We start from the raw sequence: 16,195 nt of genomic DNA, 5'->3' as shown, positions 1-16,195 counted from the left end.
TTATTGAGTTCTGAGAAGCTATAGAGCTCCGGAGATCCTTTAGCTATTGAGTTCTTGAAATCCTCTAACAAGGTAACCCTAACCGAGTTTAACCCTTAACCAGGTATTATAGCCATCCCTTAACCGGGTGATCCCTAATAGGATCGGTTCCTAGCAGAACCTATTGTAATGTCTTTAACCAAATAAGGCTCCTAACAGAGCGGACTTCTAAAGAGTTCAAAAGCAGCTTGTGGGTATTCATCCCCACCATGGTTTTTCCCAGTTGGGTTTCCACATGAAAAATATGTGTGTCATGTGTGATGTTTTTATCTTGTGATGCTTTGTTATTACCTGTTAAGCATATGATGGCTCTGTGTTTTATGCCTGTCTATAAAACATATTGAACTAACTATTGTGAAAATCTGATGATAGTTTACATGTTCATGCATGAGGGTGTAATGGTACTATAGTATTGAGCTAAGAGGAAAGCTAAGTGAATAACCGGTTTATGATTGTTTTAGTTGTTCTGGGTCTTACCGGTTGCACTCTATTTCAACCAGTGTCACTGTTTGCCAGTCATTTGGAGTATTTGTTGTCAAACCGGTTTTGGATTGTATTTTGTCTGTACTGATTCACCCCCCCTCCCCCCTTCTCAATACCGGTTTGGTACTATTCGTTCATCATTGAGTTATCAAAATCACCCCAAAATGGCTTCCCAATGAAATCGCTAAGTGTGTGATGGCAAGGAGTGAAAAGTTAAACCTGGAAATGAAGATTCCAACCAACAATGGTGTCTGAATCACTTCCAACAATGGCGTCAAACTCTGATCCGAGTGTAATGGCAGCCTCCCAACAACAATGGAGCTCAAGAGAATCACAAAAATCACCCAAAATGAAGGGCAATCTGCCTAAAAAAAAATCGTAGCCCCTCCAATCATTGCGCCATCTCCCAAAATCACTATATGTGGCTTAATCAACCATTAAACATGTTGTAGCTCCTCTCCAATCATGGCGTCCAAGTTTGATTGAGCAAGCTCTTCCTTCAAATCTACAACTTCAAATCCAACAATGGTGTCAACTTGACACTTGGCCAAAAATCGCCAGCGGGGAACTTCAATCTCTCTTCAATTAGCCTTCAAACTGTCACATCAACACACTTATAATGTTATTTTAATGCTGGGCAGGCATACTTAAACACATTTTCACCTTGAAACTTTATCACACAAGCAATGTGGGATAAAACTTTGCCTTTATAACCTACCTGGGAAAATCGATTTGCATTAGAAAAATAATTAATTATTAAATGATCATTGTAAATCATTAAATAATTATTTTCTATTATTAAATAATCGTCAACATTTGTAAAAACAATTAAATTTGGGGTCAATTTATTTAAAATATTCCAAAATTTTGATCAAAATTAACCCTGAGGAAAAATCCCCCATGTTGAGATAAAAATCCCAATAAAAACTCATTAAAATGTTCTTGGGGCAATTTGACCCATGTCTAGATAAAAATTCTGACAAAATTTCATTAAACTTGGACAAATTTGCCTCTAGGGGAAAATCGACCCCTATCCGGACAGTTATCCGAACTCAAAATTGTCAAAATCATCACTTGTGAAAATTCGCCTAAGGTCTGGAATCATTATCCGCATTAAAATCCATGAAATTTCGTCACAAAAATCCTGATGGAAAATCGATAGTCATCAAGAATCATCATTTTAGCCATCGTCAACTTCATCCACACTCCCTAGGGGAAATTTGAAGGTAGTCAGAAAAATTCCCAACACTTAGACAAAGATTATAATCATCCTGGTGGAAAATCGCCCCTAGTTTGGATTTTGAATGGGGAAAAATAGGGCATGTCTGGAATCCAAGGGAAATCTATGTCCAGTCTGAATTTTGAGTGGGGAAAATCATGTGTAGTTAGGAATATGAGGGGAAAAGCACCTCCCATCAAGAATTTTGACATTTTGACCCTTATTACTTGGATTTTCATCAAGAATTTAACAATTTAATCACTCAAAATCATCATTTAGAATTTCATTAAAGTGCATCGGAACCTAGCCAAAATTATCAAAATTTGAGCGAAAATATAGAGATTTCGTCAAGATAAAGTGCAAATTTGACTTGAATACCCTCCTAGTAGCAAGAAAATAACCCCTAAAGAACATTTTAATGCATAGGCACAAAATATCACCAACTTGCAACACGTAGGCAAATTTACGCTCAAATGTCAAGGCAAAATTAAAACTCAGCACTTAGCAAGAATAAATTAAAACCCTGAGGCAACCCCTTTAGGCAAAACTCAAGATCACTCTAATATTTGACATTTTAAAACACACGGTCCTATTCAATATTCAAACCCTCTCATAAGCAAAAGGCAAACACTAGGACATTAGGCAAAACTTCTACTCTAAAAAGCAAAAAATGGAGGTCCCCATTTGCAATGGGGCGATGCATGAAGATGTCACAACAGAGCTTAATTATGATCCTAAGGTAAGGCAGATGCTAGATTCTTTCTTACACCCTCATGTAGCATTTAACAAGATAACCATTGGTGAGGTAGTTGTATGAGCCACATGGCCAATCAAATAGTAACAGGCAGTTTTCCAATATGCATCTCCTAATCTTTTCATATCCTGTCCTAACTTGATTGTGTTGGATTTAGCTGCACAAGATCAACTTCACAACCCCCTCCATGATTGGCTTATGCTGTACCTTGGCAATCTCGCAAATATGTTAAGTTTGTTAATGAACATCCATTGAGGTCACCGATTGCTAGGAATTTCACGCCCAAATGGATATGTTGCATGTAAAAGTTAATAGGAGCCAGAGCACCTGTTATGTAGTAATTATGCATTTTCAGGTGGTCCCTGATCACATTGTGAAATGTTTTACAGCAACCTCCCTCAATACATATCACTCCTCCAAATATATTGCAACAGAAATCAACCTTGTCCACTTGACACGGCACCACACAGTCTGTGCCATCACAAGAACATGTGAGCATTGGTGTTAGCTATGACAAGGGAATCTATTTGTCAAAAAGTACCTTGCATTGAACCACTTCCATAATAAACACAGTTTTATAATGTTTGGGTATATAACTTGCTTGCCAATAAAGAAAGTTATCCAGAAGAGAATTGTTATAATTGATATGTATGTAACAAAACGCAATCAAAATGAATTCAGCACATTGTCAAGCTGCCATAGTGAAGCATGGTCTGAAAATTATGGTTGTCCTGTACCGTTCCCAAATGAGGCCGTGTGCCTTTAACAATTGACATCTTTGAACTGGTCCTAATTTATCTTACTTTATCGATAATTGGTGTCTGACAGATTCTGAGACATGTTCTCTGGGCCATTAAAAACAAAAGGTTTCTTCATATTCTAAGATTCTAAGACGTTGTGTGAGCCACTAAAAGGAATGGTTTCTTCATATTCTATTGCCAATACAAGTCTAGTATAATATTGAGTTAGCGGCTGATAGAATTGGGAATGAGCTCCACCATTGTTTCTGTAATTGTGAATTGTCCAACTGAATTGTTTTTAATTTATTGCAACGACCTCAAGCCACTCTATTGGTACCATGAGCATTTGGTCTCGTAAACTTTCTCCTATCCATACAATTGCAAACCATCAAAACCAAGAATTTTACGGAGGGCTAGCAAATGCACTCATACAACAATTACCACAAAAAATAGTCATGCCCTTCTACCTCTAGGGAGTGATTATTGAATCCCTTGAATTTCTTCAGATCTCCCACAACAGTGTCCTCAATGTAAAACAAGTGTTAGCAAAACATTCTTTTGAAAACAACATTCAAAGAATAATGTAAAATTCATCATAAAAGGTATCTGAAAAAGAACCTGTACAGGAAATTTCTTAGCTATAGTTTATATCTTAATATGGGAATGTTTGTGTATGAAGTGAAAGGTAAATTTTGAATTGCACTATGGCAGCATCTTCGATATATTTGGCAACATAGTTATGAGTTAAAAGGAAAAAATATCTGGCAGATGCCCATACGAGCCAAAAAGGCAAGCCAGAATACTCAGTAGTGCTAAAAAGTTAAATGCAAGCATGCTATATTCGTACATGTGAACCAACTCAAGCAAGCCTCTTCCATTTTGCTTATTTCAGAAAACTTGACCTCCACAGACAGGCTTACATTTTTTATCAAGAACAATCACTTCTCTTGGATTGATTCAATGATGATAAAATAGTATGCATCTTTGATTAAACTGAATGTAACTACCAAGTTCAATCCATTGTTGCCCTTATGATTCCAAATTTGACCCATGAAATTTAAGCAGGATGACCCCTACACTGTGGCCATGACCACTCAATGGCTGGTGAGAAATGAAGATGATATCATGTGAAATATATACTGAGACATGTTTTGCCAGTACAAACCCAGTGCAGAATGACCACCAGTGTTCCAAGTCAAAAAAATAATTCATCAATTACAACATTTTTAAAAATTCTAAATGAAATAACTACACATTAGCCTCACCTATTGTTTTTGTTTCAAACGCGAATGCACAACCACACACACAGGCTTGCCATTTAAATGGACAAAATCATTTCTTATACACCGTGTAATGATAACATATTGTCATCAGCGTGCCACTTTGTTTGGCTAAAATAATTTCCATACATGTAACTCAAAGCAACACAAAAGATTTCAACAGCAGACAGGCACACATAGAAATGTGCTTGAACTAATGGTCTGAAGCAGCAAGTAGACCACAAGAGTCACTTGGTACACAGGACACTGGGAACATTTCTAGAGTTATACCTGCTCTTGAATAGGGAAAAGGAACATTCATGATACTTTTAAACTTTACAAAGCCACTATATAGCTTACAAAATAGCAGAATAGTGCCTGATTACTTTTCGCAAATATGCAACTCCAAGGCTGCTGCCCAGGCCAACTTCCTTACATATGATCTTTGCAATTTCACATTATAAGAAAATTATATGCCTCCACAACTAATTAATAATGCTATCACATGTTGAAGATATCTGCAGAGACAACAAAATGATAAAATTACTGTTAGGTTTATTTGCTGCCCATCAATAATTATTTTAACGATATATTTAAAACTTATGAATATGCCTCACATTTACATATTGTACATGGAATACCCATAGGTTCTGATGATTTGTGGATAATCTCCTTTCAGTTTACCAGATGGTAAACATTTTAGAGAAAGAGGAATGTCAATCAGAACCTCTTGGAGAGTCCTTCCCACTTTTTGTCAGCAAATCATAGTTAATAGATGCCAGCTGCGACAAGTTCTGCACAAGATGGATTTAATGGCAATGATAAGTCCTAAAAAACATGTCTTGAGTACAATGCTTCTAGAAACACGTCTTCAAATTATACATATCCAAAAGATGTATTTGCTGGAGATGAAGTCTTAAGCATACTTTCCTCTAAAAATACATCTCAGCCAATAAATCTAAAAATATCAAATAGATTAGAAACATTATTAAACCTTGAATGAGAAATTGCTGAAGGAGTACTTCACAGATGTACTGTCAAATTTAGCTAAGCCTCCACATTCATCTGTCTGTTTACAAGAAACGAGAATCTTCAGATAAAACTTTAAATCCACCTTAAGTATAATGTAATCCACCATAGCAGTCCCTTTGTTGTAAACAAGTTGAAATTCAATATGACCTACCACTTCATCAGGTCCATTTATTAAAGAACTACTGCTCCCACTACTGCTCCCACAGTCACTAATATCTTCAAAATCATTAGCTGAATAAACATCCCCTTCTGATGCATTCCACATATATCGAGAAGTGAAATAACTTGTGTCAAGTGCCCCATCTGCGGTTGGAACAAAAGCTGCCTGAAAAAAAATGCCCAGTTTACATAAACTTGATTGTCTATTGAAAAAATTTCTGGAAAAAAAACATAAAATTCAGTAGCATAAATAGCTTCTAAAAGCAATCACCTTCTGCCTCTGTAGTGTGTCCCAGTTAATGTTCTTGAAAAATTGATGCCTTTTCACCTGCAGAGATCCAGTGGTTACTGTGAAACAGTAGAGTTGGAAAATACGAGAAAATAAAGAGATTAAAAATTTAAGAAAATGATCATATCATGCTAATCAGCTTAAAAGATCAAGAACAACACATTTATACATATATATTAACGGCAAAAGTAAGCTCTATAGCTCACATAGCTAAAAAAGGTATAAGAGGAAAAGATTTATTCAGGCTGTTAAAATTCATTATACCAGCAGAAATGTCAACTTTAATATCAAAAAGTTATAATTTTATTAGAATGAATTCTTTTAAATTTGGGGAATGTTTTGAGGCTCATTATCATTAAAATTGTAGAACTGTTTCAGTATTAGATTCCAGATTTACTCTGTGAAAAGTGCAGTTCCCTAAGAGTTAAATGTACTCCATATTTACTATCCATAAGTATTTTCACAGTTGCAAGATTTTTGTGTCATCTGTATCACATCTAGGAGTAAGCTCCATCATCAGATGTGGACATTTTGGCATGTTTCGGGCACAGAAATCACCCCCAGAACCCAATTCATGAAACCACCAGTTCTGTAAAGTAAGCAGATTCAAACTGCCAGTACCCATAGGACCTAGTTTTGGAAACCACTGTGGTTACTTCTGGGGTAGTTTCATCCCAGGACAGAATAATGTGAATATGGTTAATTCTGGGGTGGTTTCATCCCAGGATGAATCTTGTGTTTGCATTGCATTTCCTCATTTCAACACTTCATTTCTTTGTATAACAGCTCTTTAATTCCTCTCCGTTTCACTGTCATTTGGGGACCCAAGTAGCATAATAGAATTAAGTTTAAATTCATAGCTTCTAGCCAATGTTACTGAATTGGAATTGAAATCAGAATTGGCAACATGGATATTATATGCTGGTGTGGCAAATTTTTTGTGGGGGGTGCTAGGTGAGTTCTGGGTTCATCCATAAAAAAATATACATACATAGAAAACAAAGTTGCCAAACCAGATTGTGTATGGGTACATGGGTACAGTATACCGGTGAAGTAAATATTTTTTAAGGTGCTGGGTATTTCTTTACAAGAAGTATTATAAAATCAAAATGCCATACTAATCAAATCCAAATATATATTATTTGATGGCTTTACATTCACAAGTATTATTTAAAAAAGAATAAAAAACCTATAGATAAAATTATGTAGATTTTAGAAAATATTAAATAAAGAAGTTAAAAATTTTAGCAGTAAAATATTTATTTAATAAATTTTCTAATTTTGATATAAAAATAAAAGGAAATCCTATAAATTTAATTTTAAAAAATATAAGAAGAAGATTAATAATTTAAAATATCACAACATAAGAGAAAAATATTAAAACATAAGCAATAAAAATAAATATTAAAACATAAGATATAAAAATTAATTAAAATTTATAATTTTTTCAAATGCAAATAGATACCTAAAAATAAAACTTTCTCAAAACCTTACCAAGGAGCACACATATCTGATTTACTGTCCATCTATATTTGTTTTGAGCAGTTCAAGTTAAAAAAGAAACTGATGCGACAGGTATTGAACAATGGAAAAAAAATTCTAACTTCAAATTTGAGCAAGTTAAATCAGAAATAGCAACTGTTCGTCATGATTTATTGTGCAGTTGCCTCAAGTTCAATGGGTGACGATGCAACAAAAAAGAATTAAAAAAAGAATGCTTGAACAATTTCCAGGAAGTGGAGCATTCTTTTGAAATTGTAATGTGTGGAGTCAACTTTAAGAGCTCATATAGTCGAATGAAAAATCACTTTCGTGCCATAAGTCGGAAAGAGACTATGAGTAAGTGAAGAGCCAAATAAGAAGGGGTTGTCAAACGAAAAAATTATGGCATACATTAGAGAAAAAGAAGTTGATGTCGTGACTGAAAGAGCCAAACTAAGATCTCATCCTTTAGCAAAGAAAAAGTCAATGACTTTACCTACAAAGTCAGGAATGACCTCCCAACATCCTTTCTTGAAGGCACCCTCTATCCAAGCAGAAGAATCCACCCCTTGACGTAAAAGAGGCCCACTAGACAAGGCATTGCAAAACAAAGCAAGAGACATCGCAAAGGAAAAAGTTGAATGTTACATTTACAACAAAGGTCTTCCTTTCAACTTGGTGAGGTCACTATATTGGTGGGAAATGGTGGTGACAATCAATAGTGCAACTTTCGGTTTCACGGAACCTAGGTATGAAAAGGTGTGCACCACCTTATTGACAAAAGAAAAGAAATTGTAGAGACATCACTCAAACCCATTGGGGATTCTTGGATAAATGTTATTTGTGTCCCCCAAAGGGGCAATGTTTTTTAAGGCAATCAATTGTGAGGGGCAAATGAAAGATGCAGAATTCATGTCTAAAATGCTCATTGAGTCCATACAGATGGTGGTTCCTGAAAATGTTGTCCAAATCATTACGAACAATGTAAAAAATTGCAGGTTTGCAGATACTTTGGTTGAGGAAAGATATTATGGCATTTTTTGGACACCCCGGAGCTCACTGTCCAGCCATTGGTTCAACACCCCTACCATTGTTCAAAGCTCTAAAGCACTTGAATAACAGATTGATATTTCCTTTCTCCTCTCGGTGGATCAATCAATAGCTTCTACTACTTCTCCTGGTAGAGCAGCAACCAGATTCACTGGTTCCTCAATTGCCTCTACTATCTTCTCTTCCGCATTCCTATAGCCGCCTATTACCTAGACCTTGTGCCTCTCTGTACTATCGACTAGACAATCTGAAACTGTCAAGGGAGGAATTTATACAATTCTCCCACCCACCCTCTATAACTCCCCATGAATGCACACCTGGCCCTTCTTACTTTCCACCCAACCCATTAATCAGCCTGCTAGAATAAGCATGCAGGAACTATGGTTTCCCACCGAACATTAGCCTCCCACGCACCTTGCATTAGGGATGGGCCAGCAGTTATATTGCCCCCCCATTGTTCCCACCCCACTATAATTACTATCCCCAACTTCCTTAGAGTAGTAAGTGCCCGCCCACCCAACTATAGTTCTTGGATGAGGATATAATTCTTTGGGTTCTAGTTTAAGCTCCAGTCGAGAGACTGATAAAATCAGGCATTATCCTAAGGTTCCCCTTTCCAATCTAACCGAGGTTCTAAAGCCTGCACCAACCAACTCCCCATCATAGAGTAGGGGTTCATTTGCAATTATATAAAAAAGGGCCGCGAGATTTAATCATAGGCATCAATGGACATATACGTTAGCTTATTACCCTGCCTCGTGAATGCTTCTCTGTCGGATGTCTATTAATTGTCTCATCTAGTCATTAAAAATACTACTACTTGTCTTGTCAACCTAACTACTTGTGTTGATGATTGCACTCAAATATAGTGGGTGAAAGATATATTCCAAGAGGGTGAGGATATCCAAATGTTTGTTACAAACCATCGTATGTCACAAAGGCATTTTCAAGACTTTCTCAAATTTAGAATTGTTAAAGGTATATTTAATTTATTTTTAAAATTTCATTTATGCCATGTTTAATATGTATATAATATTTTTAATGTGTTATTAACATATTTTTTACATGCTCCTAGGTTGTTGAGACTTGATTTGCATCACACAATCGTTTGAGACAAATTTTGCAGGTAACCAATGGAGTGTTTGGAAGCAATCAAATTCAGTGAGAGCCTAGAAGGTCAAGTCGTTGATCTTAGATGACAATTGGTGGGGTCGTGTGGAATGTCTCCCTAAGCCTATCAAAAGTACGATCAAGTTTGCTGATATAAATCGGCATTGACTCCATGATAAAAAAATAAAGGGAATAATAGCACAAAAAGAGAATGACCACCCTAAAGAAACATTTTTCTGAAGTGTGGAAAAATCATTCCATTATCTCCAAAATTCTATAGCTCACAAATACTTGCTTTGCCAAGGAGAACTCCACCAAATAGAGATAGTGAAGTTGCTAATGGGTACAAGCAAGCAATCAAAAGACTATTCTTAGATCCAAAAGAGTTTGGCTTGTTCATCTCAGGATGAGATCATAGTATTTGTGCTCTTCAAGACCAATACGCTATAGATGCTCATAAATTATTTGTCCCTCCAAGCTCTTGCAATCAAGATTCTATCACAAATAAGTATTTTTTATTTTTTAACATTTGTATTTGTGCTCTTCAGTACTTACCATTCATTAATTTATTTTGCATTTTTTATTTGTAAGTTGTGTTGGTTTTCTCTCCAATTTAAACAAGTTGCAAATTCTTCTTCAGCTGAATAGAATTTAAGTACACACTCCTTTATCCACCCAATGAAGCATAACCAGTTGGCTGCAAAAAAAGAAAACAACTTGGTTTACGTACATTCCAATTTGTGTCTTCTACCGCATTAGCAAGAACATTATAAGGAAGGATCAATGAAGCATTGGGACATAGCCCGTGTGCCAACTTGGAAGCATCTATTCAAGAGCTTGCTAGAGTCACTATAGATGATGATGATGACGAGACACTTACAAATGATGCACCTAGTGAGAGTGGTAACTCATTTACTTGTGGTTCAAATGATGTTGAACTTGACTCAAATGATTATCTTGATCTAGATCCTTTTGATGATTGATGAAGATTGAAGAAAATTATTTTTTTTTATTGTATTTATGTCAATTTTGTAATTGTAAAGATTTTCATTTGAATCATGACCCTAGACAAATATGATATATATTATATGGCATATGACATAATATTGAAATTCTGAACTATCATTTGGCATTTAGCATTGATCAATGATGAAGTTATATATACCCAATAAAAAAAATTCTGTACCAGTGTACCCATATTCCATACCTATACCCGTTCCAACACCAGAACCAGCAACTTAGGCATCAACACAATCAAAGCCTAACAATTACAATCATATTTAAAGTCATAGCAGAAGTTTCCCATGCATCTTTAAACACGAGTAGAAACGATCAAAGGCAACATACTCTTTTCACCTAGACATAAATATTAGAAATCTTCTTCTTCAAGGCCCTACGCAATGGGACAATTTGTAAACAGTGATTTACTCTTCTCAAAATCAAAATCAAAATCTAGTTTTACCTCTGCTGCACCTTTAGCTCCAAGTCTTTGATTTGGATCCTCAGTAAGAAGCCTAGCAAAAGAAAGAAAGACATTCAGTAATTATAAATGTCATGAAAATGTGACTCGCATGTAAACAGATCTACTTGTGCCAAGGATAAAAAGTTCAAAACTCCATCACCAAATTAATCAAGGCCAAAAAGTTAACATCTAACAGCTGACGCTTAAGTGAACCAATGTTGGTAGAGAGTTCCAAAAGACTAGACCTCCATCCCTGTCTCATTATTGACTATGCAGACAAACAAACTACTCTGAAAAATCAAAGAGCCTAGGTCTACACACCAGATTTCCATGAATCCAATACCAAACAAGCATCACTAGGTGAAGAACAACAATTTCAAGTGATCAAGTTAAGAGGGTAAAATTAAGATTCAAGAACAGAAGTTAATATGTAAAATAAATGCTATGAAGAAAAACTGATTACTTCATGATAAAGGACTGAAATGACAATTAAAAAAAATTTGAAGTATCAAGGGCTTTTCTACGTCAGATTATCCTTGCATATTGGACTTACTTATCGATCAAGTCTTCTGCTTCATATGACATCTCCTCAGGGACATTTGGCCAAGGTATTTTACGATTCAAAATATTATCAAATATATTCTGGCAAACAGCACCACAACAGTGTTAGAATATAAAAGACATATGCTACTAAATGTACATAAGGGGCATATGTAGGTATTAAAATTTCTCAGACAACGTCAATAAATAATAAATATGTTTCCAGTACTGTATATGTAAAATCCTTCAGAAAAAATAAAGATCATTAAAAGCATGATATCTTAGAAACAGACACCAGGACTTGCCAAATGTATCCATGTATTTATTACTAAAGTGTTAAAAATTTGATGCCATTAATTATTCTACTTCTATCTAATGGGGGCATCTTGTTAAATAAACTCACATCTACTCCTGTGAGCCACTAACATGTAAAAACGCTACCTGAGGGTGTTCTGCATTAAAAGGTGGAATCCCTGTAAGCAATTCAAAAAGAATGACTCCAACAGACCACCAATCTGCAGTTTCAGCTGCATATATGGGAAGAAGAAAATGTTTTCAGTAAAGCATCTGCCTTAGGTACAAATAAGGAACAGAAACAAAACTCATCTTTCTTTCATCATAAAGGATTTGGTAACGGACCATGTCCAGTTCCCAGGAGGATCTCTGGTGCCAAGTAATCGGGGGTTCCAACAGCTGAACGATTTTGACGCCTTTCTCTTTGGTGAGATTGCTCTGTGACAGAGTGTTGTTGTTCATCTTCACCTAGAAGCATTGTGCCACTCACTGCTGGTCCAGACAAGTCATCAGTGCTATTTATGAGACCAACTTTTGAGAGTCCAAAATCTGTCAACTGCATGAAAAACATGTATACAAAATGGTCACTAAAAGAAATAATATCAAAAACGGCTCTAATGTTGCAAAAGGCAAAGTTCTTCCTCTCTAGAAAAGACAATTTCAAAATTGTTCAGCTAACTCCATTCCTTGGACATAAAAAGAACTAAACAAACAAAAATGCCTCAACTGGAAAAATTATCCAGTAAGATTATACTGGAAAATGCTCAAAGGAATAAACACACCCAATCCCACAAGAAATTCTCTAATGTATTGGAACCAGAGGCCTCACAGGTAAATAATATTGGCAACTGTGTCAGATCATTGTGATAGGAGTGGACTTGTTGATGGTGTTTGCAGCAGTCCCTTGCTGAGTTTGGTAACTGCATATTCATGTTTTTCTTGTTTGGTTTGTATGAGTATTGTATTGAGGTAAACAGTTTTTTTAATATTAAAAGGGTAAGAGCCCCCAAAAAAATCAAATGTAGTGTCCCCTGTTGTGGAAGTACCTGGATTTTGCCCAAAATAACAAATCCAATGACGCAATTTATTTATAAGAGTATTCTTTCACTAAATTACACAATAGCAATTGAATTTAGGAAAATAATCAATTGACATCAAACAAAATGATAATGAAGATTCCTATTGTAAACATGCACACTATAGATTATTCCTAATAACCAATCATATTAGAAACTTGAGGGGAAAGCACAATAGGGTGCCAGGAAACTGTCCTCCACAACTAAGCCAACAACAAACCAAGTAAATCCAACCCCTTGGCCCAGAAGCAGTCCAACTCAATGGGTGGTCTACTTAATTGAGGGAACCCATACTCTGCATCCCTCTATTATGTTTCCTTGCCAATTACTAATATGATTGCTTTCTAAAAATCAAATGAATAATTACTAATCCTAAAATTATTGATGGGTTGGCAAGCTAATTAAATAAATAATGTTCTTTACTAAATTCACAAACTAAAAAATATTGGATTCAAATGTGTCATACCAACTACCACAGAAATATAAATTTTGCTGTATCTTACTGCCTTATAATTCAAATTACCACTGCTTTATAATTCTAAATTCTAACTGCCTTCTTATCCAGATCAGATTCAATGTCTTGCTCCCATTCGATTACCCCTGTATATTTCAGGTATTCATAATTTCATATACTGATACTCATATCATATTTCCATACATAAACTTACTAATGTTAGGCTGATAATATTCAATCAGATTCTGCTCTTATTTTTTTTATTATAGATCAAATGCTTACTTCCATTCATTTGATTAAATCAGCATTAGACAACCAGGAAACAGAGCAAACTGCATATGCTAAAAATATTACAGGTCCATAAATTAGTTATTCATAATACATTAAGCATATCAGCATCTCTGTATTTGAAGAATTAAAAACATAAATTATTAAATAACAATGAATATAAACACCAAAATGTTAATCACTAAATGTTTTATACATATGCTTGAAAGAAATTCATAACTGCAACAAAAAAACGTAAGAATGAAAGTTGGCATACCTTAATATGCCCATCATGGGCAATCAGCAAGTTATCTGGCTTCAGATCTCTATGCACAATGTGCAATGAGTGCAAGTACTCCAGAGCTAGAACCTACAAGAGCATAACAAAAATTCATTACCCAACAGAGGCAATATAGGATAAAGAGTAAACCAGTTCTACAATCAAAACAAATGATGTACGAGATGCTTACAACTTCAGCTATATAAATGCGTGCCATGTCCTCTTCTAGGCAGCCTAAATTTCTCAGCAACGAATAAAGGTCTCCCCCATTTAAGTACTCCATCACGAGATACAAGTTTTCTCGACATGTGAATGAATAGAAAAAGCGGACCTAATATAAATGCAAATGGTGACTGGTAAATAATAAAATACATTTTAAATTGGAGTACTTATTGAGATTCCATCTGCATAAACTCAGTGCTAGGTACAATAATGAGGTTGATACCCACCACAAAAGGATTCCGAACAGATATTAGAATGTCACGCTCAGCTAAAATACTTTCCACTGCATTCTTCCGAATCATGTCTACCTTTCTGAGAACCTACAATATTGCCCAAATTAAGAAATCAATATTATAGGTCAATCTCGTAAACAAGAAAACAATTTAATAGATAACCCCCAGAAACATATATTACTAGTTCAAAGACCTCAAAAAATAATTCTGAATTCATAAGAATTAAGAAATTTGAAAAGACATATAGCATTAGACCTTGATGTTGCAATTCATATTTATTGTCAAATCCTAAATTTAGCAGATCTATGTGCAAAGAGGATTGCCTGCATATAAAGTAATGTCATGGTTTATGATAAGCAGAAGCATGCACACAAAGCAACGTGTTTGTAGTATAATTCCTATTTTACTGTGAAAATAAGACGTGCTTATGTCTATAAAAGCAGACTTCCTATGCATAGGTGGTGTGGATGAAGGAAATGGGGGTCTCAATCAGAGATTCAGATTTGTTCCAACATCATAACAATGGAGTACCTGCCAAATAAACACACGTGCTAAGTCATAGTCCTGAAAATGACTATGCAAAATTTGGTATCTCTGACAATGTTTTTGTCATTTTGAATTAATGTTGCTCTTTGTTTTACCCTCAGGGTTTATGGTTTTTAGGTTTAGATGTTCCCGGGTGAGCTTTTTATTTTAAAACCTAAAGCCTGTTATGTTTCTTCATTACCTTTTTCCCTTAAACATGAGGGTCTTTTCTATCGTCGAAGGGACCGTGTTTCCTTTTCCTAGGCGTTATTTCTTCTGCCGGCCTTTTAATTTTTCCTAAAGACTATGTCTTTTCCATTATGGTCAGGCCCCCTTTAATTTTTCTGCGGGTATTTATTTTCCCTAAGTCCGGCCTTAATGTTTCAGCTTATATCTCCATGTTTAAGTACCGAGCAACTAAAGGTCCCATGAATTTGCACGTGTTTTAAATGGACAGTGATATTATGACCCAAGCAGATCAGACAGCCCTCGCAGTCCCGCGATGAAAGATGCAGGGAGGTTAAGGACCACGGCATCGCGAAATGATGCCACGTGTCCCAGGCAGGTTGAAAAAGTCCAACAGTGGGGCAGCTGATAGTATGGAGTTGTAGGGTGATTCGGCAATGCTTTGTCAGACTTATGGCAGGCCCATTTGCCACGATGGAAGGTCAACATCCATAATGGCAAATAGTGATCGCGCGATGTGCCATGCTGAACAAAATCTGCGATAGAGAGCGTTTTTCAAAAAGGATGATTTGGACTGTTTGTGTCATTCACACAGGAAAATAAAGACAGAAGGAAATAAGCTTGTCAACATGGAATAAACAGAGACAAGTCTAGGCACGTGGATGTCGACCGATTCTCAAAAGGCCGATTTAGGAGGTGTTTTGTTGGGTCGAGTCATGTTAGTAGACAAAGCTAGCAGTGCCAAAGGTGGCAATATGAGCAAGTTTTCATTGCCACCACGAAGAGGAGTTGAGGTTTTCAAAGGGATGAGAAGATAAGGATAATTTTAATTTATGAGCTGGAAGCGAAGTGATCAAGGAACTATCAATAAGATCATAGGATGCGTACTGTCAGAGATTCTCACAGTAAGGCAGAAAATCAAGAAACTGTTGCCAAAATTTTTTCAAAGATAAGGACTCAATATCCAAAAAAGGGGGATTCTGAAACAGAAATTTTGCAGTCACAAAATCAAGTAATCAAGAACAAAATCGTTCACGTAA

The 16,195-nt window shown here is 35.7% G+C and overlaps 1 protein-coding gene across 3 annotated transcripts in view; it reads right to left on the bottom strand.

Moving 5' to 3' along the window:
* Positions 1-4,546: 4,546 nt before the first annotated feature.
* Positions 4,547-16,195, bottom strand: part of LOC131044292 (probable serine/threonine protein kinase IREH1) — a 51,016-nt gene continuing 39,367 nt past the window's right edge. For 2 of the 3 annotated variants that reach the window (XM_057977589.2, XM_057977590.2), the window contains 12 exons: positions 14,439-14,531; positions 14,180-14,320; positions 13,987-14,079; positions 12,258-12,468; positions 12,060-12,145; positions 11,632-11,720; positions 11,079-11,130; positions 5,957-6,013; positions 5,678-5,851; positions 5,489-5,563; positions 5,112-5,288; positions 4,547-5,012 (listed from right to left, as the gene is read on the bottom strand). In XM_057977589.2, the coding sequence (XP_057833572.2) occupies positions 5,211-5,288; positions 5,489-5,563; positions 5,678-5,851; positions 5,957-6,013; positions 11,079-11,130; positions 11,632-11,720; positions 12,060-12,145; positions 12,258-12,468; positions 13,987-14,079; positions 14,180-14,320; positions 14,439-14,531 (1,149 nt within the window). In that variant the 3' untranslated portion in view covers positions 4,547-5,012; positions 5,112-5,210. The remainder of the gene's footprint in view (positions 5,013-5,111; positions 5,289-5,488; positions 5,564-5,677; positions 5,852-5,956; positions 6,014-11,078; positions 11,131-11,631; positions 11,721-12,059; positions 12,146-12,257; positions 12,469-13,986; positions 14,080-14,179; positions 14,321-14,438; positions 14,532-16,195) is intronic. The other variant, XM_057977591.2, reaches the window with a different exon arrangement.

The sequence above is a fragment of the Cryptomeria japonica genome, chromosome 10, assembly GCF_030272615.1.
Source record: "Cryptomeria japonica chromosome 10, Sugi_1.0, whole genome shotgun sequence".
NCBI lineage: Eukaryota > Viridiplantae > Streptophyta > Pinopsida > Cupressales > Cupressaceae > Cryptomeria > Cryptomeria japonica.
The sequence above is the reverse complement of the archived record's forward strand: the minus strand, read 5'-3'. Positions and strand labels throughout refer to the sequence as shown.